Below are 25,264 nucleotides of genomic sequence, written 5' to 3'. Positions count from 1 at the left end.
GACTTGTGGGGTTTGTATAATATGATAAACCCTGAGCAGGAGTTGCATATTAAAACTGACAGTTCCACAGATACCAAATACACTGCCATCATGTCATCCAACAGCTTCACAGAATCATAGAAGAGCAGAGCTGGAAGGGTCCAGAGGGCCACTGGGTCCAACCCCCCCGCCCCCACCCCGCTCAGTGCAGGACACAGTTAAACCAATCCTCTCAGGTGGCTGGTCAGCTGCATCTTGAGTGCCTCTAGTGTGGGGAAATCCACAGCTTCCCTAGATCATTGTTGTACAGTTCTAACAAGAAGTTCTTCCTGATGTTCAGCCAGAACCTGACTTCCGAGAACTTGAGATCGTTATTCTGTGTCCTGCACTCTGGGACGACTGAGATCCTATCCTTCCTCTTTGTGACAGACTTTCAGGTACTTGCAGAGTTCTATCATATCTCCCCTCAGTCTTCTCTTCTCCAGGCTAAACATCCCCTATTCTTTCAATCTCTCCTCACAGGGCTTTGTTTCCAAGCCCTGGATCATCCTTGTTGCCCTCCTCTGAACTCTTTTCAGCTTGTCTACATCTTTCTTGAACTGTGGTGCCCAGAACTGGACACAGTACTCCAGATGAGGTCTACACAGTGCTGAGTAAAGGGGAACCAGTCAGTACTTCACAAGATTTGAAAGTGATACTTCTAGTAATGCAGCCTAAAACAAAATTTGCCGTTTTTGTAGCTGTATCACACTGTTGACTCATATACAGTGTGTGATTAAAAACATTTCCAAGATCTTTCCCACTTGCAGTATTGTTGAACCAAGTATTCCCCATGTTAGAACAATGCATTTGGTTCTTTTTTTCCTAAGTTCAGAGCTTGGCATTTGTCTCTATTGAATTTCATTCTGTTGTTTTCAGCCCAGCACCCCAACCTATCAAGATCTCCTTGAATCTTGTTTCTGTCTTCCAGGGTATTAGCTATCCCACCCAGTTTTGCATCATCTGCTAATTTGATCATTATTACCTACACTTCCTCATCCAAATCATTCATAAAAATGTTGAAGAGCACTGTGCCCAGGACGGAATCATATGGTATCCCACTTGTTACCTCTCCCCAGTTTGAGAAGGTGCCATTGATGAGCACTCTTTGAGTCTGATTCTGTAGCCAACTGTGGTTCCACCTGAGAATTGTTCCATCCAGCCCACTTTTAGCTAGTTTGCTAATCAGGAGATCATAAGGCAAAAGCTTTGCTTAAGTCAAGATAAATTATGCCTATAGCATTCCCACAATCCACCAGGGAGGACACCCAATCAAAAAATGAAATCAAATTAGTCTGGCAGGATTTGTTCTTGTAGAATCCATGTTGGCTTCAAATAATCACTGCATTGTTTTAAAGATGTTTGCAGACTATTTGAGTGATCCCCCTCTCAAATCCAATCTTGAACCCAATGTCCCATCACTGAGGCATTCTGGAATGTTATATGACTTCACAATATCTCAATCAATCGCTAGATGACCTAGCTTTGGCAAACCTTGGTTTCACATGCCCTCTCCATCTGTCCAGCATGGCCACAGAAATGAATCTGGAAGCTTTTGCTTTCACTTTTGATTAGCCACAGCGTAGCATTTTATTTGAACCCAAGTAATTAATCTCAATTATGAGTTTGTTGAAACAAGGCACCTTTAAACTACAGTTCAGGAAGCTGACTTGTTTCAGCAAACCATCATTAAGATTAACTGCTTTAGAGTTTGTACACAGTGAAAAGGAAGGGAAGTGGAAGCTTCCTATCTCCATCTTACAAAGGTACCAGAGAAGACAGAAATAACATCTTATCCTTATAATGCTGATTCATTAGTTAGTATTACATGCAAACCTTCCCAATGTTTTTCTAAATTGAATGAATTTGACCCAAGCTGGAAAGACAAGGGGAACAATAATACATGGAACTGGATGTGAACTGGACTACATCTCTGTACCAAAACAAAAAAAATCTCTATTATTGGTAATATAGAAATATGAAAAAATGCTTACTATGCACGCATGTATGGAAATCTGGACTTCTTATATATGGTGACCCATACTTGTGAATACATGCTGAAGAATAAAACATAAACATCATTATTAAGCCAGGTAACAAAATTAACTAAAGTTTAACCTCCCGATATTATATTCAGTGTATTTACTTGTTTTATTCAGGTTATAATATACCTTATGCAATTGTTGTAATTTTTTATTTAATAAAAAAACCTTGCTGATCCAAGATTAGTTGTACAATTTATGATACTTCGCAATGTAATTATTTTACCAGACATTGCACATACTAAAAGCTGTTTGTTTTTAAAGATTTTTCTAGCTTAGAAAAAAAAATCTGAAGGTCTCCAAGAAAGAATAGTTTCCTCCAAATTTCAGTGTACCTCCAACACAAATACAATAGTACAATTATCGGATTTAGAAGGACTATGTCCTTATCTTATTTTGCTACACTATCGTAAGGAAATAAATTAAATGTCAAAATATAGGCATCCTTATCCAGCAGGGTGAAATGCCCATGGAAAATTTCCTAGAGTTAAAATTTGTGACGCAGGAGATGTATGAACAGCACAAATTTAATGTGATTGTCTCTTAGACTGGACTTTTCAGCTCTGGAAAATGTATGCAGCACCTGTCCAGTAGCCAGAGACCAAAACAGCTCCACTTCAATGACTTCCTGTTAAACACACATGGAGGTGACGTGTGCACTTTTACCTTCCTACTTACCATGCTTCACCCCAGGAAAGCGAAGTTAGTTCTCTACCTAGCAAACTGTTTTCAGTAATTCTCAAAAATGTTTTATAATATTCAAAGGGAGGCAGGAGATGGAACAAGAACGCATGTGCTGCACTTGAAGAGAATAAAAAGCAGAATAAACTTTTAAAAAACGCCTAGGCAGACAGGTATTCTTGCACAGCTCTTTCAATTATGGCCAGTGATTATAACTTCATGCAAATAAAGGTATGTCTATTTCTATAAAAAGAAAAAGGATTTGTTCTGCAGTAAGGTAAGGATATGTGTACTATTACGCTGCCCTCCTTTGGATAGCTTATGAGCATTCCTACAAAGGGAGAAAAAAATTTTATTGCCAAATATTGAAAGGATATAACTGTAACTCACCCAAGTATTTCGGGTAAAAATAGTCCTGTGAGAGAAAGAAAAAGCAGACATTTATTGAAAAAAAAAATACTTTTCATCTATAATTGCACTAAGATTATAATAACTACTGATCATTTTATATTTGAGCAATCCAGTCTTAATGTTGCCTTATATGTGTGCATCACTCCTCATTCTGCAGCAGCTTGATACCACTGGGGAATACTTATGAGTAAAACCAAAAACCCCAGCTTCTGCAGCTTATGTCTTAGCAGATCCACTGACTAAGGCTACAGCTACCTGCTTGAAAATGGAGATTTCCCAGCTGGCAGTTCTTTTGCAGTTCTTCTCAATGTGTCAGTGTCAGAAGTCATAGCAGAGGGCTGTGTCAAGTTGCAACAGGAGAAATTGGCTCTCGAAATGAAATTCTCCCAAGCCTGTGGATCCACAAGATCAGGAACACAGATCTAACAGCTTGGAAAAGCTGCATTTCAATTGGGAGCTGAGAACTCTCACAGCCAACAAAGCTGAACATCACAAGGAAAGTGAGTTCTTTAAAAGACAAGTTACTTTTCCCATACTAAACTCTGGAGCACTAAACAGTAATTCAGGACTTGTTACTCATATTATCAGCTCTTCCAAGCATATATCCCATTAAAGGAGCTTGGTGCAAAAAACAAAGCACCTTAAAGTAACTAGGTCAAATTATTATTTTTTACATTTATACCACACTGGTTCTACCAGACCAAGTAATCCCAGGCCAAATCACAAACCAAGTAAGCAACACAAGTTTAAACAGCCCTGCCTTTTAGAGAAGCTGGGACAGACCTGGAAATCTTGACCCACATTGACTCTTATTTTCCAGTTAACTGGAAGGATTAGGAATAGCAGAGCGGCACTGAAAACTGTTGCCACAGCCCCACATATAGTATTCTTCCTAGAATGCATCACCACAATTAAAGAAAATAGTTTACTTCAAACTTTTTGCTCCCAGTAGCTGTTAAGCAGCAATTTTGATAGCAGAGGTGGAAATACGGAGTGGTCTAACTTCTGCTGGACTACCCAAGGGCTGTATGGGAAGGCCTCCAGTTCTCACATGTCCCGCATCAGAAATAGATCAAATGAAACAAGATGGTGGGCAGTATCTCTAAATCACTCCCTGCTGAGGAGTACAATAACTCCACTTTAAACCCTCCACGATTATTGTGCAAAGGAAGCCATTTTGCTTGGAGTCATTGTACTGTATGGTGGGAACTAGAGTTTTCTTCTCCCTTTTCATTTTTAAGCAAAAACTCCCAGCAAACTCTGATAGTGGAAAGCAAGAATTAAGGAAAGGACAAGACCTCTAAATGGAAGAAACATTGTGGCATGGTTGTCCGTTTTTAACATGTGGCAGCAGAAAGGATGACAATGTTCTCCGATCTTTGTCTAGCCCTGGTGATCATTAAGGCAGTTAAAGGCATAGGAGAGCTACATATGCATATCTGGCAACTGTGCATGCCTGGTTGTGTGTTGCACAGCCCAGATGCAAATTGTCTTCTGATATGATTCAATCTCTAAGGGGAGAAAAGCTACCTGTCTTCCCAGTAGCTATTCTTTAGGGCATAGGCCTTAGAAGAGTTCAGCAAAGAACATGTCAACCCAGAGGAACAACAGTTGCCATCCAAACCTGAGTACTTTTTCCCCCAGAACAGGTATAGTCCTATTAACCCAGACAACTGAATTAAGCATCAAGAATTCGCATTTCTCCTCCTCTCTCCCACAGCCTTTCCCTGCATCTTTTTAGATTTGTAAGCCTAAGGGCAGAGACAATGTAGCTACTGATTCTTGCAAGCTGCTGCGGGATTTGGGATTCTTTTAACCAAAGAACAGATTAAATAAATGTGCATGAGAGAGAAAGAAGAACATGTGTCAGGCTAACTGAAAGCAGGGGCTCTTTTTTTACTTGGAAAGGCAGGTTACACAACTAATAAAGAAGTGGAAAGATAGTCCATCCAGTTGAACAATAACAAGTTGATGCAGAGGCAGAAGATTCACACGAAATGAATCGTAAGATTCATCATAAAGGAACAGGCACAGATTCTAAATGACTATTTTGCCTCTGTGTTCTCCTCAAAGCAGGACGGGGGAGATCCGCATAGGAGATGAGATGAGGCTGGGGACTTAGGGGAACAGATTAGAGTCACCCCCCCTTGAAGTCAAGGGGCTCCTCAGGGCACTGGACATTACAAAGGCCCCAGGCCATGACGGGTTACACACAAAAGTACTCAAGAATTGGCAGGGGTTCTCTCACGCCCGCTGGCCTCCATTTTTGAGGCCTCATGGAGAACGGGTGAAGTTCCAGAGGACTGGAGGGTGGCATCAGTGGTTCAAAGAGGGTAGTAGAAGGGACATGGGGAATTACAGTCCTGTAAAGCTTACGTCCATTGTAGAAAAAACAATGGAAAGGCTCATAATAGAGAGAGATCTAGTGATGCTAGATAGGGAAGGGAGGCTGGCAGCCACGCAACACGGCTTCCACAAAAACAGGTCCTGCCAGACAAACCTTCTGGAATTCTATGACAAGGTTTCAAGATGGCTAGATGGAGGGGATGCAGTGGATGTGGTATACCTGGATTTCAGCAAGGCCTTTGACAAAGTGCCCCATGATATCATGGTGGAGAAACTGAGGCGTTCTGGGATACACCAAAGCACTGTTGGGTGGATTAGGGCATGGTTGACTGACCAAAAGCAGAGGGTAACCATTAGTGGGGAATCATTGGGATGGCGGCCAGTGACAAGCGGGGTCCCCCCCAAGGCTCTGCCCTGGGGCCAATCCTGCTTAATCTTTTCATAAATGGCATGGAAGAAGGGGTGAACAGTCTGCTGATCAAATTCACAGACGACACTAAAACTGGAGCAGTGGCCACAACTGAGGAACAGGTACTCCAGATCCAAAAGGATCCGGACAGACTATGGAAGTGGGCAGGAGACAACAGGGTGGCGTTCAATGTGGATAAGTGCAAGGACTTGCACTTGGGGCATAGGAATAGGTGTCATAAGTACAGGTTAGGTGACAAGCAGCTGGAGAGCAGCACTTGTGAAAGGGACCTCGGGATGCTGGTTCACTGCAGGCGAAACATGAGTCAGCAGTGAGATGCAGTGATCAAGAGGGCGAACGCCACCCTTGGTTGCATAGCCAGAAGTGTGGCTTCTAGATCGAAAGAGGTATTACTACCACTCTATCTGACTCTGGTGGGCCCGCAACTGGAGTATTGTGCTCAGTTTTGGGCCCCTCATTGCAGAAAAGATATAGCCAGGTTAGAGTCAGTGCAGCGTAGGGCCACAAGGTTAGTGGCCAGTTTGCAGGGGATGGGGTATGAGGCGAGACTGGGGGAACTGGGTCTCTTCAGCCTGGAGAAGAGAAGACTCAGAGGGGATATGTTGGCGACAGACAGGTATGTGAGGGGATGCCACATGGAGATGGGTAGAGATCTGTTCTCTCCTGCAGAGGAAGGCAGGATGCACTCCAACGGAGCAAAGCTCAGGGAACCAAGGCTCCATTTGGATGCCAGGAAGCACTTCCTGACAGTTAGGACCCCGAGGGTGTGGAATGGGCTTCCACGAGGTCGTTGAGGTCCCATCGGTGAGGGTGTTCAAAGATAGGCTGGACATGCACATGGTGGGCATGTCATGAGTGGAGTCGGCTGGTGCCGGAGGTCAGCCTAGATGGCCTGGGAGGCCCCTTCTGACTCGCTCTGTTTCTATGTTTCTGTAAGATGAAACTCATCAAACTCTAGCCTTGCTTAAAACTTATCCCACTGAATCCAATAAGGCATACTTACAACTTGGGCACAGGTAGACAACCAGGACATACGCCTATTTTACCTGATCTGGAAGATACCATGATGATTAATTTGAATAGGAGTAAATATAACTGAAGGGGATTGGTTTTGGACTATGACAGAAATTGAGAACTGTTTTGAGTATGATATGCTGGGGTACACATTAATATCAGAATTGGCAGAGGTGGCTGGCTGCGTATATATTCGCAAGAATTTCTGAAGCAGCCTTCCCCAACCCAACACACTTGAGCTGCATTGCCTATAACTCCCATCATCCTTAACCACCATGACAAATGCGCATGCCATAACACATCTGGAAGGCACTGATTGGAGAAATGTACTACAAGTTGACCAGAGGATATGACCAAAACAAAGATTATGAGAACTTCACAAATAATGACATTCTAAACTATCATATTTGAAATATTCATGACACAAGATTATTTCCTGTTTTGTTAAACAGTTTAGACTGTGCTGTCCACAATCCATTTAATCCAGAATAATTCTGACAGTACTGCAGCGTGAATACATAAGTGGTTCCTTTCCACTTTGGGATGAGGAAGAACAAAAACTGTGCTGAAAACTGCTTTTCCTGCACAAAACATTTCGGTTTATTCAAGCTTTCAAAGTGCAGTAGATTGGTATTTGTGTTCAGCTTATACCAAAAGGATTAATCTGCCAGGAAGAGCAAATTTCGTCCTATATAAGAAAAAAGTTAGTTAAGGTCAAGGTGGCAGCATCATTGAGAACAAATGTGAGCTTGTCCTATACAAGCAAGTTATTTCCTCCTATGCAGCAAACTTCAGCCTTGAGTTTACATGAGCTGAGCAGGGCTGTCAGTGGCAGGGCATTTTGGAGGGCATTTAGGGATTCACAGAGTCACCATAAATTGGAGATGGCTCAATGGCACGTGACAACAATGGCGGAGAACTGGACCTGCAGTAAGATTCAGCAAAAATGCTATGATATCAAATGTATGCATTTTCTTCTGGTCTAACCTCTTAGCTGCAAATCAAAATGAGCAAAAGTATAAACTGAGTATTTTCATCCTTAAATGAGTTCACAAGTACAAGTATACAGCCAACAGAACAGCATTTATAAACATCAAACCAAAAAAGATATGGAAAACAAGCGGTTAATGCATGATTTTAAAGGCTTTCAAGGAGAGATGAACAGCTTTCCAGCTTTAAGCTCCTGAGTGATCTGTTACAACCAATCGGGCCATCTCAAGACATTTTTTGCTGCCTAAGGCAGAGCAGGAAATGCCCCCCCCCCCACCAAACAATAGAAGCTAAGGCAATGCATGCTATTTTGGCACCTGTTTCAAAAAACCCAACAAGCACCTCTCCAGAGAAGAAAAGATATAGCAACAAATTAAACAAAACTTGCTGCCTTTTTCTGGTATCCTAATGCTGCTGCCAGAGGTGGCCACCTCAGTTTCCCTGATGGTACGGCCAATTCTGTAACTGATTAAATTCTGATTTGATTCAGCAATAATTCACAGTCTGTGAATTATTCATGCATTGGGTTTGCCCTGTTATCCTGGAAAAAGTCCAGTTTCCCAGGATCAAGCTAGAAAGTACATGCATAAACCTGTAACTTTCACCCACTGCTTTTTTCTTTAATGACAAGCAGTCTCAGAAGTTGTAAGTATAAGCAAACAGGAGCAGGTGCGGAATTCTAACTCAAGAAAAGGTTAGCCACCCCACCCCAGATCATACAAGGTCACCATTCTCAATCTGCTATAATACAAATCAGTACAGTGTGCCACAAGCTCACACAAAAAAACTAGAAATACATGCAGTGACTCAAGCACACTGACAGAGTACAGATATCAAATCACAAAATATATTTTAATATTTTATTTCATTTCTTATTACATTTATAGCCCACCTTTCCTCTTCCAAGAAAACCAAGGAAGCTTGCCTGGTCCACCTCCTTCTCTCCTCCTCCTCTCCTCGCGACAACACTGTGAAGCAGGTGAGGCTGAAAGCCAGCGACCAGCCAAAAGTCACCATGGCCTACTGGGGACTAGAACCCAGATCACCCAACTTCCAGCCCAACACTCTAATCATTATACCACACATGTGTAGCACACTATAAAAGCACTGAGCATCTTTACCAGGTATACTTTTTTGGCCTGCCTCTAGAAGACAGTCTAGAAAAAATTACCCATTTTATGGGAGTTTCACTAGTGCAATCTATTCATAAAATGGGCCATTTAATTTTCTAAATATTTCTCCTGTTCTTAACCTACCACAACTACATGGTTAAATACTGAGCACTCAAGACAGTGCCAACTATGTAAGACCTACCCTCTAAAATCCCCAAATTTGACTCTTGAACAAGAAGAGATGCCCAGTCCATTTCTTGAAAGCAGTTTTTGGGAGGTAGCACCTCCCTGCTATCCCCATTGTTGATCTTCTACTAGGTAGGGAAGACACAGGTACCTGAGGATTTCTTCTCACTAGGAAAAATGCAGCAGAGGAGGAGAGGTTTTATCAGAAAAATGGAAGATTTGGACAAAGTTGAGCACTTCCTCCTTACTCTTTCACTCATACCTGGAACCTTCTGAACATTCTTTTCAAGAAAGTAAAGAAAGCACTAGGCCACTTAGGTATGACCGAAATCATATCCCTGATGAATATACAGTAGAGGTGACAATAGATTTAAGGAATTAGATCAGATAGACAGAGTGCCTGAAGAACTATGGATGGAGGTTCGCAACATTGTACGAGAGGTAGCAACTAAAACCATCCCAAAGAAAAAGAAATGCAAGAAAGCAAAATGGCTGTCTGAGGAAGCTTTACAAATAGCTGAGGAAAGAAGGGAAGCGAAAGGCAAGGGAGAAAGAGAAAGATACACCCAATTGAATGCAGAATTCCAGAGAATAGCTAGAAGAGATAAGAAAGCCTTCTTAAATGAACAGTGCAAAGAAATAGAAAACAATAGAATAGGGAGGACCAGAGATCTCTTCAAGAAAATTGAAGATATGAAGGGAACGTTTCATGCAAAGATGGGCATGATAAAGGACCAAAATGGCAGGGACCTAACAGAGGCAGAAGAGATTAAGAAGAGGTGGCAAGATTGCACAGAGGAACTATACTAGAAAGAGCTTAACGTCCCTGATAACCACGATGGGGTGGTCACGGACCTTGAGCCAGACATCCTGGAATGTGAAGTCAAATGGGCCTTAGGAAGTCTGAGCAACAACAAAGCTAGTGGAGGTGACAGTATTCCAGCTGAACTATTCAAAATCTTAAAAGACGATGCAGTAAAAGTGCTACACTCAATATGCTAGCAAACATGGAAAACTCAACAGTGGCCTCAGGATTGGAAAGGTCAGTTTACATTCCGATCCCAAAGAAGGGCAATGCCAAAGAATGTTCAAACTACCGCACTATTGCACTCATTTCACATGCTAGCAAAGTTATGCTCAAAATCCTACAAGCTAGGCTCCAGCAGAATGTGGACTGAGAACTACCAGAAGTACAGGCAGGATTTTGAAGAGGGAGCGGAACCAGAGATCAAATTGCCAACATACGCTGGATCATGGAGAAAGCTAGGGGGTTCCAGAAAAACATCTACTTCTGCTTCATTGACTATGCTAAAGCCTTTGATTGTGTGGATCACAACAAATTGTGGCAAGTTCTTAAAGAGATGGGAGTACCAGACCATCTTATTTGTCTCTTGAGAAACCTATATGCGGGTCAAGAAGCAACAGTGAGAACTGGACACAGAACCACTGATTGGTTCAAAATTGAGAAAGGAGTTTTAAGGAACCTTAAAATAAATAGAAGCAGCTCTGGACTAAGCTCAAGTCACAAACTCATGGAATCAGCTTAAGAAAGTCATTCTTTCTCCATGTCCCCTACTCATCTTCGATGGGGAAGTAAGATTGGCCTACCTTTGTAATTAGCGCTTTGAGCACTTAGGAGAAAGCTGTATAAGAATGGTATTTTCCCACTTGCAAAGAAGACCCTCCATAAGATTTAGCAGAGTCTTCCCATGACCCTGCACAACCTCAACATGCACAAATGAACAGCACACCAGGTTAAATTTAAAGAATTGGAGGTCTGTATGCCATTACAATATCATCATCTTTCACCTCTTCATTATTCAATCAAGTTATGCAAGCTGTAGAAGAAAACATTACTCGTTAGATCACAATCCTTCCTCGTGTGGGCAGATGAACTTGAGTTACTTTATATTTAATTACAAAAAAAGAGCAAAACATGCCACATATACAGGCATAACTCTGTACTAGTTTTTCCAACCTGGTATCCTTCGAATGTGTTGACTACATCTCCTTTCATGTCTAAGCGGCATGGTCAATGGCCATGCCGACTCAGAATGACAGAGCTGTATCTGAAACATGTGGAGGGCACCAAGCTGTTATGGTTGTTTTATGAAATGATTCCAATAAAATAACCAGAATGCCTGACAATTGCCATGTTCCCATGGCTTTTCTAAGAAATGGGTAAGAGGTCTTCGGGTTAAGAACAAGTTGCATTCCTGAGATTGTCTTTAAATCAAATTTGTGTGTAAGTTGGATCACATATATAAAAAAGCATATAAAACACTTAAATACTTCCATATACAGTAAAACCGTGGTTTGCGGGCATAATTTGTTCTGGAAACATGCTTGTAATGTAAAGCACTTGTATATCAAAGCAAATTTCCCCATAAGGTTCAATGTAAATAAGGTTAATCTGTTCTGTAACTTTTTTTTAATCACAAAAATTTGAAGTGGGCACGCTTGGGTTGGGTGGGGAGGAGGGCGCAATCGCACTCAGGGGGGAGGCAGATGCGATCGCTGGGATGCTGGGGGGGGCCAGGTGCGCTGGGGGTGGGGAGATGATGCTGTACTCACACCCGCAGTGAGAGAGAGAAGAACCAGCACTCAAGTTGTGACCTGAGGCTCAGCAGGCAAAGCACACGTAATACTCATACTGCAAGACATCGCTCATTTATCAAGTTAAAATTTAGAAAAACCTTTTGCTCATCTTGCAAAACACTCGCAGGCCAAGTTACTTGCAATCCAAGGTTTTACTGTACTCTAAAATATCTTAAATATAACACAGCATTTTAATAATGATAATAATACAGTGATAATAAAGTAACTGCAGGTACTGGAGAGAAAGATAGAGAAGTTGTATGTATGTATACAGTATAATTCTTCAAACAGTAAAGATAGGAAAAAAGAGTAAAAAAGATTATTAAAAGTTAACACTTCTTGCGCCAACATTAAACCTAGCATTAACTGGATGATGATGGAGATGGGCCTCCTTCCTTCCTTCCCTTCCTATTCTTCCCTTCCTTCTTTCCTTGCTGCCCAGCACCCATGGGCATTCACTTGAGGATGAGATGGGACTTCCAGACTTGCTTGTTCATAAGTAGGGGTTGTTCTTAACTCAGACATTCATAAGTGGGGGACCGGGCATATATGAAGATGCATATCAGAATATATCTTTCTGTTAACAGCGTTTGATCAAGTGATGCTTAAATCAGATGAGAAAATGATTAAAAGATTATATGATTTCTTACTTGACAGGAAAATGGAAGATGAACAGGTTAAGGAAACTATGATAACATGGGCACAAAATTTTGGATATAATATTGAATTTGAAAAGTGGCAAAAACTGTGGGAGAGAAATATTAAGGTAACATTGGCAATTTTGTATAAAGAAAACTTATGTAAAATGTTTTATAGATGGTATGTGTCGCCCAATCGATAAGCTGTTTCCAAATATGTCAAATGGATGTTGGAAATGTAAACATAAATTGGGTACTTTTTACCATATGTGGCGGACTTGCGACAATGTGAAAAAGTATTGGATTAAAATACATAAATGGCTCGAGGAAATGTTACAAAAACCCTTAACCTTTAAACCTGAAGTTTTTTTTATTAGGCATTATACCAGAGAATATTAGTAAACAAGAAATGTATTTGATTTTACATGTAATCACTGAGGCGAGGATTGCATTCGCTCAACACTGGAAAAGTGAGGAACTACCCACCGATGAGTAGGGGGCTGACCCAGTACGTCTAATGTTATTTGATGATTGATGTTTTTAGTGTTAGTTTAAAAATCTTAATAAAATTTATTTTAAAAAAAGAATATATCTTTCTGTAAAATGCAACAAACAAATTAATGCATATTCAGTTTCCAAGTACCAATGATCTCTTCATTAGTCTGATTCTACAACACTACAATATAAGAAGCTGCTAATCATTTCTTGCTGGTGTACAAAGGTTTACCACAGAAATTATAATGAAGATGTTCTAGCAAGACATGACATCAAAGGAACAATGAGCTTATTGCTTTGGGTCTTTTCACTGGTAGGAAGTTTTTTTAAAAAACAATGAGTCAGAAAACTGTGGATGATGCCTTGGGCAAACACCAACACTGTCCAGAATTATATAGATAAGCTTAGCTTCTGATCTCTCTAGCTATCATTTATTCCAGCATCAAGTTCAAATAACAGAAAAGATTGCATCCTACACAGTACTGAAGATGGGAATATTTGGAGGCAAAAGTCCATTGCTACAGGTCACCCCATATTGTGCTATGTTAGTATTTGCTTGTTTTTAAAGTCTGTTAACTTCCATTATAGGTTGCTATGTTTTTATGTAATGCAATATAATGTTTTACTTATCTCACTTATTCTATGTCTAGATCTAGGCTGCTTTCAAAGGATCATATTACAAATCATGGTGTCTATGCAGTTTGTTAACAAATACCTAATTAAAGCATTCAGTACCAACATGAGAACATAATACAAGTGAAGTAATTTTCAAAAAACCAAAAGGGACACTTGCAAAGTCCCTCTGAAGAAAAACATGACTATCAAAGCAGACATGATTTTTTCTAGCTTGAGTACAATCTAATACATTTTAATCAAGCCCAACTAAAATATCACAAATTCCTACCCATTATCTGTTTTCCCCATATAGGTACAATGCAATACAATCCTCTCTCAATCTTCACTCTTTTTTGTTATCATTAAACTATCCTGTCTTACCATTTTGTTATTTTTTTAAAATTGTGCACAGTTTGAAGTCACAGAGTGAGCCTATAAGCACAGAACAGACGCATGTGTTTACCCACCATGCAGATAGTAGAGAGAGGATGACAAGAGCAAAGGACACAGCCTTGATCTATCCCAACAATGTGTATCATTTTTTCGTAATGATGTGCACACAGAACAAAGCTTTGGGACACACAAAATCAAACTGTTGGTAGAGTGGCTTCTACAAGGTGCCATGGCATTGTTTTTGACCCAGCATTTTACTGGGGATCATTAAACATATTTTCAAGCCTGGATCTCCCATGTAAATAGCCAGTGTATGCAAAATACAGGAGTGGGCCGTGTAAATCATACTTCCACATCCAGGGAAGTGTTCACTAGATTTGGCCCAAATTGACTATTTGGACACAGGACACTGACAGACACGCAGACCAAAGGCCACTGAGCACAAGAAGATCTTGTACTTTGCCATGGGGGGGGGGGGGTGCACAGGATGTAATTCCAGAAGTCACCACTGAATTTCTGTCATTGGCAAAAGCCTCAGTATTTATTCCTCATGACACCATGATGTCTTGAAAGACCTGTAGTACTCCTGTAAGATGAATCAAAATCCATATTCTATCAAAAATGCAAAATCAGTGAAGCAAAGCAGCATTTCTTTCCAGGAAGGCCACAAGCAGGCAATCCTCAAGATATATAAACTAATGCAATAAGGAGGATACGCCAGCCCTGCCACTCTCAAAGCTCACAGAAGACAAGAGTCTGAGAAGCAGTGTCTTCTATTTCTATGGAAGTTCTCCATATGAGTCAGAATGGAGACTTTTTCCAAGAAGTATTTATTTGTTTTCACAAAAAATTACATAAAACAACAATATTGGCATTATATACTTTACAGAATGAACTTATCCAGGAATCCAACTTAAGTTTATCCATAAAACAGATACATGGTTGTAATCATATTCTTAGCTATGGCCTATACAGTGCCAATTTTCACAGTTCAATATTCTTACTTTACTAATGGAAGCCCTTCTTCCCGTATTTAGGATCCAACTTCTAACTGACTGAAGTGCAGACAGTTCCAAAATAGGGTGAACTTCCTTCACTGCACAAACCAGAGATAATCTTCCTCCCAGTAATATAGCTTCCTAGCACTCTTCTAACACTCAAATACCTGTGGTATAAATTTGAATCAACAGTTCAAAAGCAGAAAGTGTGATCAGCTGGGGAGCATGGGGGCCTCATGGAGCCCATAAACTAATAGCTCCAACTGAGAAATTTTAGTAAAATCCTAAAATGTATGGTCAAAATCTTCTGAATAAGCTTTTACAGTTCTACACATCAAATCCATAAAGTGATTGTATTTAGTACGGCTAAACTTGGGTTGCATTTTCAAGGATATCAATTTTTTAGACTGTTGAAATGCACCAACATAAAGCAAAGACATTTCATACTCTTAATCCTCCACTCCCTCGCCAATATTACATTCCTTCCTCATGCTCTAATGTATTAATAAACATTTAGATAGACATTTATATCTAAATATTTCCATTATTAGACGTGATCTCATTATCTTGGCTGGCAAACATCCTTTATATAAAAGAAGGGCAAGTGCTTCTATATTTATCATGATGTCAGTGTTGCACTATTAGAAGCCTATTACCAAGAAATATTAGTAACATTTTCTTTTAAAATTTAAAGAACATCTTGTAAATACAGCTGTCTTGTTTAGATGATTCTTGGCCAATCACAGAGAAGACATGCAATCTGAGCAAAGTTAAGCCTGCAAGTTCATTGAATTTAATGGGCAACACTGAAGCACATCTTTAGCTCTTCCGTTTAAAATCAACAAGACCCTCCTCACCACGGGTACCTCATGGTATCTCTCTCAATCTGCCAGCACCAAGTACTCCTTTGGGGGCCAGCCTTTTGCTGACTCTATAATAACAGAGTTTGGCTGGGGGTTTTGCAGAAGCAACTACATGTCCCATTCATTGATCTGGTACAGGTTTCTCCAAGCAGCAGGATGTTGGCTGTGGCTGGGCTGGTGCCTTCCACAGTTCCTTCATGGACTGGAGGAGCACCAAAAAGAACAAGATGTCAACCAGCGCTACATGCTCCATTTGGACAACATTGCAGACTTGACCCACAGTTAGTTCAGTGAGCTGCTGCGTCTCCAAGTCTGAGCAATGCTACCAACTGGAGGATAAGCTTGGAGAACCTTCCCAGGTCTTCAGAGGAGGATCCTGGCCCCTGCACCAAAATAATGTTGTCAGGAGAGAAGGTGAGTAGGTCCTCCTGCAGAGGCAATTCTGAGTCGGCATAGTCTTCTAGGCCTGACGACAATGACTCTTGGCAAGGTGGCGAGACAGGTGGCTGAGGTGGGGCAGGTGACTGAGGCACTGGAAGCAGCTTCCTAGGATCTGCTGGGCAGCAGACTGGGGGGTGGGGGTCACCATAGGAACCATGGGCTGACGGGGCCTCTCTCCTCCAGATAGCCAGGGTACTAATAGTACGGTGGTGGTGGCAGCAGCATCCAGGTCAGGTACGCCTCCTGGGCCCAGGTAAACAGTGGAGACCTGGACTGTTCCCTTAGCCTCCTCAGCTGGAGGCTCGAGATGGCACAGGCAAGAAGGAGGTTCTATGCAGCGAATTCCCACTGGCAGCACAGGCATTGGCTGCTCTTGGTAAGAGAAAAACAGCACCCTCACAGAGCGAGATCTATGGGTGCAGATGGACTGTAGTTCAGAGTGGTGAGTTCCAATTCTGCCCATTGAAGAAAGACTGGATACCCATGGGTACCATCATAGGAACCAGGGCCGGCATAGGTGCAGACTGCACTGGTGAAGAACGGCACCATGGTTGCTTCCTGTACCTTGTCTTTCTGTGCTTCTGACATCTTCTTGGCCTGCTTCCTCACCTGGCGTTATTCGCCATCTGTGAGCCCAGGTGTGGGTGGCACAGATGGGGCAGCCAGTGGAGCCCCAGTAGCCACTGATGGAGGGTGGGAAGGAGGAGGCACACATGAGACGGATGGGGAGCTCTTGACCATGGCCAAGTCAATGCTTGACACCGTATAGCATACAAATAAAACTGTACACAATTGTTCTAAAACAATGGACTGACGCAGAAGCAAAATCTGCAGATCTTCTGTCTACCTTCTTTGCATGTTCTTTCTTACAGTTTTTCCACATATTTATACATTTTACCTTCTTAGAATGATTAATAAAACAAAGCACACTATCAAAGCATCACAACAAAAAACTCAGGGAATGATTAAGTAGTAGCTGATACAACACAAAAGCAGAACCTTCAAAAGCCATTATGGAAAGGTGGCCCTTATATCTTTTTCAACTTCACCCTGATCTATCTATATGATGCTGTCAGTCTTATGTTTTATATATATGTCGACCCTGACCAAACTGATTACCAGGAAATTTCCTTTCTCATCTGGCTACCTGCCTTTGGTAGAGTGATATAGGAATCTGAAAATCTAGCATGCCTATACTATACATAATTGACAATTCATGATTTTGTTTGGTAGTTAAGATTGTTCAGTTTCACTGTCTGCATTTGTGTGCGTGCACATATACACACACAAACCAAAGCTGAAAGCACTTTCTTAATCCTGTCTTGATATTGATGTTACTAATAATAGACATCTGTTCAAGAAAAAAATATAATAAAGAATAGGAGTACTGAATACACAATTATATATGAAACAAAAACAGAACTGGAATAGTGGCTGAGTTGTGAAGTCCCTTTCAACATTGTTAGCTAGCATTCTAGATTTTAAATTCAGAGAACCAGAATTCAGGTTTTACTGAGATATGAAATGCTTTCTGTGAAAAGGGAGGTTGAGTGGTAGAGCGCATATGTGACATGCAAAACTATCACCTTATAGAAAGACAACTTCTTACAACTTTTAGATAAAACTATCTATCAGCCTTGTTCTTCTGTATGAGAAAAATAGTGGCCTGTTTTACTGAATTTTAAAATAATAGTTAATATACCTTAAATATTGAAAAATGCTATTTAAAAAGTTAATACTATTTTGTGAAATGAGAGGCTAAGCAGAAAAGGTAAAAATGATGTTTTATCATGCCAAATGGGAAAAAAAAACAGCTATAGCACAATGCAGAAAACCCTGTGTGGGCAATCATTCCTTGTTTTTATTTCAAATTAAACTGATTGTGGTAAACACCAAGACCAAATTTTTGATTCATTTCTACATGCTCAATTTTCCAAAGTTTGCAAAGTCAGCTATATTTTATTTACTTTAAAAGTCAACTAAACCATAAACCCTGCTGGGTGGCCTTGGACATCATTTTAACTTCAGTTCCCCATCCTGCATAAATACTTACCAAACTCAGAAACATTGTGAGGATGAATGGAACACAGACACATTCTTCCCCAACCTCAACTGGGGATTCATGCTGGGACAGAGACAGGGAGCAATGTTGTGTATATAAAATAGACAGTTTTAATTATGTTAAAGTTTAAAAATCAACTGTAATTATGAGTGTGCACAAACAGAAGTAGTGCATATATTAGACATTTCTACCAAACACTGTTTATAGATATCCTGTTTAAAAAAAGCAAAGACAACAAATAAATAACAGCTCACACAATGGGATTACTGCAATGTTACACAAGTGGACTTTTGCTCCTGCAATGAGACTTCCCTTTTTCTTCCTCAGCTTTCCATGTGCCCCCAAGTCTACTCCAAAGGTCCCCCAACCCTTTGCAGTCAATTTAGGAGCACATGTCACCGGTAGCTTGTTCCACTGGCAAACAGACAGCACTGAATACAACCCATGGACTTTAGGTTTTCATTTCATTTTAGGTTTCCTTCATACCTGTTAGAACAAACAAAAGGCTGTCACCTAAGAATCAGCTGGTTATTTTAAATCAACTGAACTACACTCCTCTGGCATCTTGCAGAAAGAGGTTATGTATACCTCTCTCCTCAAGTTTGCTTTCCCTTCTTAGACTCCTCATATGGACTTTGCTTTGCCCTCACTTGTTTGAGCTATTCCCCATCTGATTTCCTGCTGCTCTTTTGCTAGGCCCTTCCATCTGTCCTGCTCCTCTCTAGCATCCAAGCAGCTCCTCCTCAGCTCAATCACAACCAGATTCTCTTGCAATCAGAGCCATCCATCTGTGACATAAGAACAGCTCTACCAATTACACCAAAAGTTTTATCATAACTACAAAAATCCATCTGTACATTATAATACAAGTTAACCCAAGACTTTGGGCTAACACTTTCTTATACTGAATCAAATGTGGATGCAACCAAAGTTAAGCACTTTTAAGGAAGCAGTCCTAGCATACATATTAGGAAAGATCACACTGATCACAATGTTTCCAAGTATACATGTTGAAGCTTGCACTGTATTTCTCATAGACTTTGACCAGGAGACTTAAACAGTGGTAAATAAGTTTCTGACTTATTGAACTGTATCAATTAATAATAAAAATTACTGAAATGACATGCAACTGTCATGGACCAGGAGTCTTGCAGGAAAAAAAAAAGGAAATGTCCTGTTAACTAAAAACAAGCTGATGACTAAAAAGCAAAACAAAAAACAAACTTCATAAGTGACACAAATGTACATATACCACAATAATTGGACAATCAAGCAGTATGACATCTATACCAGACCTAAATGCAGCTGGTATTTATGTGTTATGTTTTATCTTCTTCCCATAATACTGTTTTACTCTGCTGACATTGTTTTTGGAAAACTTTAAGGTTAGGTCAGCCATATTTCACAGCAGCCTGTTAACAAGCTCAAGTACCTGAACTAATACTGAAGGTCAATTATTTGTTTCCTGCACACAGTAAATTCAATGCCACAGCCTTAAGATTCCTTTCCATTCTATAGCAGCAATCTGAAATAGGCTGTATGTCTTGTAAGCAAAAATATTCCAAGCACTGCATCATGGCTTCTCTTAAAGCTTTGTGTCTAGGATGCTCGTTTCCCCCAAGTCCAGCAAGTAAACACCTAGATTACTTGCTCAGCATGGTATTCAAGCAAATATTTCTGGACTGTTAAAACTCTCTGAAGTTCCTGCCATACCAAAATTATCTCCTAAATTTCCCTAATTTGTTAGGGAAACAAATTCCCTAGAATTTGTTATGCCAGCATATAATTGCATACACAGTATTTGGATAGAACAGTTACTGTACCAGCATGAAATAAGCAGAACTGGCAATAAATATGTTACCTTTTTTCCAGACCTTCTCAAATCCCTGTCACGATTTGTCATTCTCAAAGAATTCTCCCCCGCTGAGAAATTATATCATAGAAACCAATGCCCTTCTACCACAGCACATATTTTAAATGGAATAACTTGTAACCCAGTTCCTTACATTTATTTACCAAGCACAAAGAAGACTACGTAGCATGTTAGCAAATAGAACAACATATAGTTTGTTTCCAAATATGAAAAATCTATTCTCTATTCTTTAGAGAAGCAAAGAAATGCAAAAATTATTTCCATCATTGAGTTCTGAAACAGCTACAGTAACTTTGAACCAGTTACAGTAAGATACCAGGACCTTATACAAGCACTGACATTAAAATCCTACCATGTACAGTCAAGCACCTCAGCACAGAGAGCAGGCTTAACCTGACATAAGGATGGCGCAAGGTGGACATCAGTAGAAAGATCATTTCACAATCAGGGAGTTACCACTGAGGAGACCTTTCCTGTTGTTCCACCTTGCAAGTTTCCCTTGAATGAGGGCCTCAGATGATCAAATGGATTATAAAATAGTGTGAAGAGAAAGTATTCTATTTGTTAAAACAATTTCTGAAGCAACAACTGAAACAGATTAACATAAATAAATGGAATAATCATGATCAAGATTAAATTGAAGGTGGCACTGCACCATTCTGCCGACATTATGTACATCAAATGTCACACTGCAGTTCTGATAGGAGAGTCTGATGCTAGTGAAGTGTTAAGGGACGGGCATTTCTTTCATGAATTTGACTATTAATGATTATCACAGTTCAAAGTGCAAATGAAGCTTCCAGGTTCAGAGCATGTATCTCCAATTGCCAGGTTGTGTAGATAAACTTCATGCTTGGCTTATTTACCTTCCATAGGTGTCTGGGCAGTTTCTAGCAAGCACTCAAGAGGTAAACCTTTTGCCTAACCAGCAAAGCATCTGTGATGGTGTTTTTCAGTACAAGACTGCAATAGTGTATAAAACCAGGAACAAATTGAATAGACTAACAATTTGTTTACTTATAGAAGTTGTGACGTGGCAGTAATATTCACGGGTGCATTTCAACTTCTCTTGCACTCAGATTGCCATTCAATGGTATAATTAAATATAATAATGATACTTGGTATTTATATAGCACTTTTGACTATTCAAATACTTCACATACATTATCTGAGCAATCCAAACAACAAGCCTCTAAAGTAGTTATGATTAGCATAATGCAAAGACAGGTGTTGGAAGCAAGAGTGACATGCATACACCTCCCATTTTCCCTCACCATTGGCAATAGTTGCTATGACTGATGGGAGCTGTAGAACAAAATGTCTGGAGGACCACAAGTTGTGCACTCCTGAGTTCATAAATGGGATGTCATTTGAATCTTGGACATCTCTCATTCACACAAATGCCCACTACACTAGAAAGAGACCTGGTTCTTATGATCACTGGAGTTCATCAGGATGGCTGTACAGTGCCTAATTTCCAAGAACCCATGGGCAGTTTCAGGTTTACCAACCATGGCAAAAACTCACCCTCACCAGGTTCGCATGCAACTAGAAACCATGGTGTGCCTCTATCTTGTCTCAAATATGCAAAATGATAGTTGTCATGACAAGAAGTCCTGTGGGGAAATTCACTCATGGTGACTTCTCATTACATGTGAACTTGATTTAATTCTCAGTAAGTACATTCTTGATGACCAAAATTATACTTATTTCTTATACTTATTTAAGGAAACATGAGAAAATGAAAGCAAAATGGAACACAATGGTACTGTAAAATCAAACACTTTCATTGCATTTATTTTGATAAATATAGCATTCCCAATTGGAACACTACACATTTTTCAAGGCTGTTCAAAAAATCAGTTTAAATCAGACATCACTTCCGACAAACAAACCCAACATCTGTGGCATGGCTATTAATTTAAAACAATGTCTCTACCTAAAAATCCAATAAATAAAACTCTGGTTTTCTCAGATTTTTCACCTCCAGGGAAATTTCAATTACTACTCAACATCCTGCTACAAATTGTAGTAACTTCGCAAACATGGGTTTTAGTAGAATTGATTAAATGTGGGGCTAAGCTTTTATATTAAAAAAGTTACATAAAATTAGAAAGTGTCAAATAATAATTGATGAATAATGGTGAGAGCACAACAGTCAACTTGTATACTATATAATGCCTCATAATGTATATTATAGTAGAAATCAAATATATCTATCCCTTTTGCTCTATCCAAAAGTCAGCAAAACCCTGACTTTACTTCCAGCCTGATGTCAGAGGTTGAAACTACTGCAAGCAGAATGTATTTGCTGTATTTTTAACTATACTTTTGCTACTATTTTGTGTGCTGTCATTCTATGAGCCCATTAAGAGTGTACAAGTCAAGACATGTTTTGCCTTAAAAAAAAAAAAACACCCACACACACAGACAGCACTAACTCCTGCAAGAAAAGAGACAAGTCCCTCCCATGTCCAGTACTTTTGACCTACATAAGGTTCACCCTCCCCCCACCACCAAATCATTAACGGGAATGCATAGCCTTGTGTAAAAGCACCAGTCAATTTCTTCTCCAATGTATTCCTAAACTAATACCACATAATCCCTACAATAAAAAAGCTTGCTCAGGAAAGCACATCCAAAAGATGCATACAGAACAGAAATCATATTTAAGCAACCATTCAAGACAACTGCAAGCATTGGACAATCTAAAAGTAATAATCTGAATACAATTAGAAATCCAATACCCACCTACTAATGAACCATATAAACGGTCTTCATTTAAAATGCCTTCTATGTTGTCAGTTTTAGCATGGAACAGCTGTTGATTCATAAAAATGCCATTCTTTCACCAGGCATAATATGTATTTAAAAGATGTTGCTTCTATCTAGCAAGAATTACTGAGCACTTATCTACCAACATAAGCAAGTATTGATCCAGAATGCGACTGATGTCTCCCACTCCACTGTGAAAATCTGATTACTCATTTAAACAAAAATATTTTGAATTTTTTATTTATCACAATTTTCATCAGCAAAATCCTTAAATTTGCAAACTTTTTAAATATCTAAGATACACAAAGGGGGAGTTTGAACAGAGAAGCAGTAAAGCAAGTTAATTTCCTCAAAAGAAATACAACTCCTCCACCTTTCCCCGCTCCCCATACTCCGCTAACTACATCCTGGCTGCACTAGGATTTAATCTGTCCTTAAAACAGAGATATTAAAGAGAGTCCCGTGCAGATTAATGCTAACTTGGCAATGTAAACACCCCACTCCCTCCCCCGCCCCCTTTCGCTGCTCTTGCTTTCTCTGCCTGGCAATCCAAACAGAATCTTGTTAAGAGAAGTGCTGGTTACTCTGCGTGGTTTTAGTTATTTATCTAATGGCTCCTCCTCCAAACAACTTCCCCAGCTGTGCAAGCAGCTGGCGCCCTCATTCCCATTCCTGTTGCTGCAGGACTTAAACCTGTTCGTCACTGTTGTTGTTATTGTTATTAACACATCATCAGCACTTCTTTCCCTGCTCTCTCACCGTCTCAGGGTCGTTCTCAAACACCTCCCGGGCTTCTTCCTTGTTGCAGAATTCCTCCACGCATTCCCGCTCCAGATGGCCTTGCTTGGTCTCTTCGAAGATCTGGTAGGCTCGGCGGTGCCGCTGCCGAAGGAACTGGGAAGCCTCGTCCCGGGTTCTGTACAATAGCATAGCTGGGGCCCCAAATGAAGCGGGGCGCAGGAGAGGAAGGAGGGGATTAATGCTGAAGCCCCTCCGCTCGACACGGGAACAAAGAGGAAGGGGAGAAGTCACCCTGCCGCGAACCTTGTCAGCGAAGCCGAACCCGCGCCGTGATATCCAGAGCGGAGGCGCTGTCATGAACTCCCCTATACATGGCAGTCCTCGTGGAGCTTCCCTGGCCCCGCAACCCTCCTCCCCAGGGCTCCGGCTCCATTCCTAGCTACCCCGCAGCCCTTCAGTGTACCCTTCTCCTGCCTCGAGAACCCAAACAATGCCGCAGCCAGGAGCCGCGCTGTAAACAATGGCATCCTTGCGACCCTTCCGCTCCAAGGGCGCGCTCTCACGCAGAAGAACAATACTTCGAGAAGAGCGTCACCCCACCCTTTTTCGGGAAAATGGTACAGTCAACCCCGAAGGTTCAGTAGTAGCGGAAGGGCTCAAAAAGTGAACACGGGGTGGGGGAGAGGAGACCAGCGACCTTCTCACACACACACGCACACACACGAAGTTATCTATAAACGAGGTACACTCTTCGCCGGGAAAAAACGGGGGGCTGTCCCAGGGGTCTCAACCCGCTCCTGCTGTGAGGAAGCGCTTTAGGATGCCCTGACCTTGAGAGGCAGGGGCAGAGAGCCCCCCCGCCACAAAAGGCAGGGTACATAACATGGACTCTTCCCCAGCCCGGGAGAGACGCAGATGCTGCACGGCTAGTGTGGATTTCTGTACAACAGATGCGTGAATAATGCAAGGAGGAGGAGCAGTGGAAATAGCTTTTCTCCTCAAGGAGATGTCGGCATGGTGGCGGAGCGGTGCTTTCCTCCCCCCGGAAGGAAAAGGCAGCCCCTCGAAGTACTGCTACTCACTCTGAGAGGAGTCGGTAGCCAGCAGGACTAGCAAGAGGGCGGCAGCAGCTGGAGCCGGCGGCTGCTGCATGATGCGGCGGCTGCTGTGGGGCTTGGGCTGCGCCCTCTGACTGGCCGAGAGGAGCAGGGCGGTCTGGTGCAGGAGGAGGGAGCGCAGCGAGCTACTGTTGGAGGCAGCGGCGAGGACGCTGCCGAGCCCAGCGGGGGAGTCGCTTGTGCATTTGAGCCAATCAATTGAGAAAGTTCGCACTCGGGCTTTCCGCGAGGGAGCGACACACCTCGCGTGCCTCCCGCGCCCTCGGTGCAGGAGAGCTGCCCGAGGCAGGGTGGGGAGAGGAGGCAGGCGGGCGGGCCGGGCCCTGCCTTGAGAAACATTCTTGCTGAGAACGCAGAGCGAGCCTCGAACACCTTGCCCGCCGGTCGTGGGTGTCCCAGATTCCTTTAAAGTCGCGGTGCACTA

The 25,264-nt window shown here is 41.4% G+C and overlaps 1 protein-coding gene across 2 annotated transcripts in view; it reads right to left on the bottom strand.

Annotated features, from left to right (window-relative positions):
- The window catches only part of GAS6 (growth arrest specific 6), a 58,811-nt gene extending 33,897 nt beyond the window's left edge, over positions 1 to 24,914 (bottom strand). The window contains exons 1-4 of one of the 2 annotated variants that reach the window (XM_044429428.1): positions 24,805 to 24,914; positions 23,741 to 23,913; positions 3,132 to 3,156; positions 2,013 to 2,075 (exon numbers count right to left, since the gene is read on the bottom strand). In XM_044429428.1, coding sequence (XP_044285363.1) covers positions 2,013 to 2,075; positions 3,132 to 3,156; positions 23,741 to 23,913; positions 24,805 to 24,874 — 331 coding nt within the window. In that variant the 5' untranslated portion in view covers positions 24,875 to 24,914. Of the gene's footprint in view, positions 1 to 2,012; positions 2,076 to 3,131; positions 3,157 to 23,740; positions 24,095 to 24,804 lie in introns of those variants that run through there. The other variant, XM_044429427.1, reaches the window with a different exon arrangement.
- Between the last annotated feature and the right edge of the window lie 350 nt (positions 24,915 to 25,264).

Source organism: Varanus komodoensis, unplaced genomic scaffold, assembly GCF_004798865.1.
Source record: "Varanus komodoensis strain SLA01 unplaced genomic scaffold, ASM479886v1 scaffold2, whole genome shotgun sequence".
In the NCBI taxonomy this organism is placed as follows: Eukaryota; Metazoa; Chordata; class Lepidosauria; order Squamata; family Varanidae; genus Varanus; species Varanus komodoensis.
The sequence above is the reverse complement of the archived record's forward strand: the minus strand, read 5'-3'. Positions and strand labels throughout refer to the sequence as shown.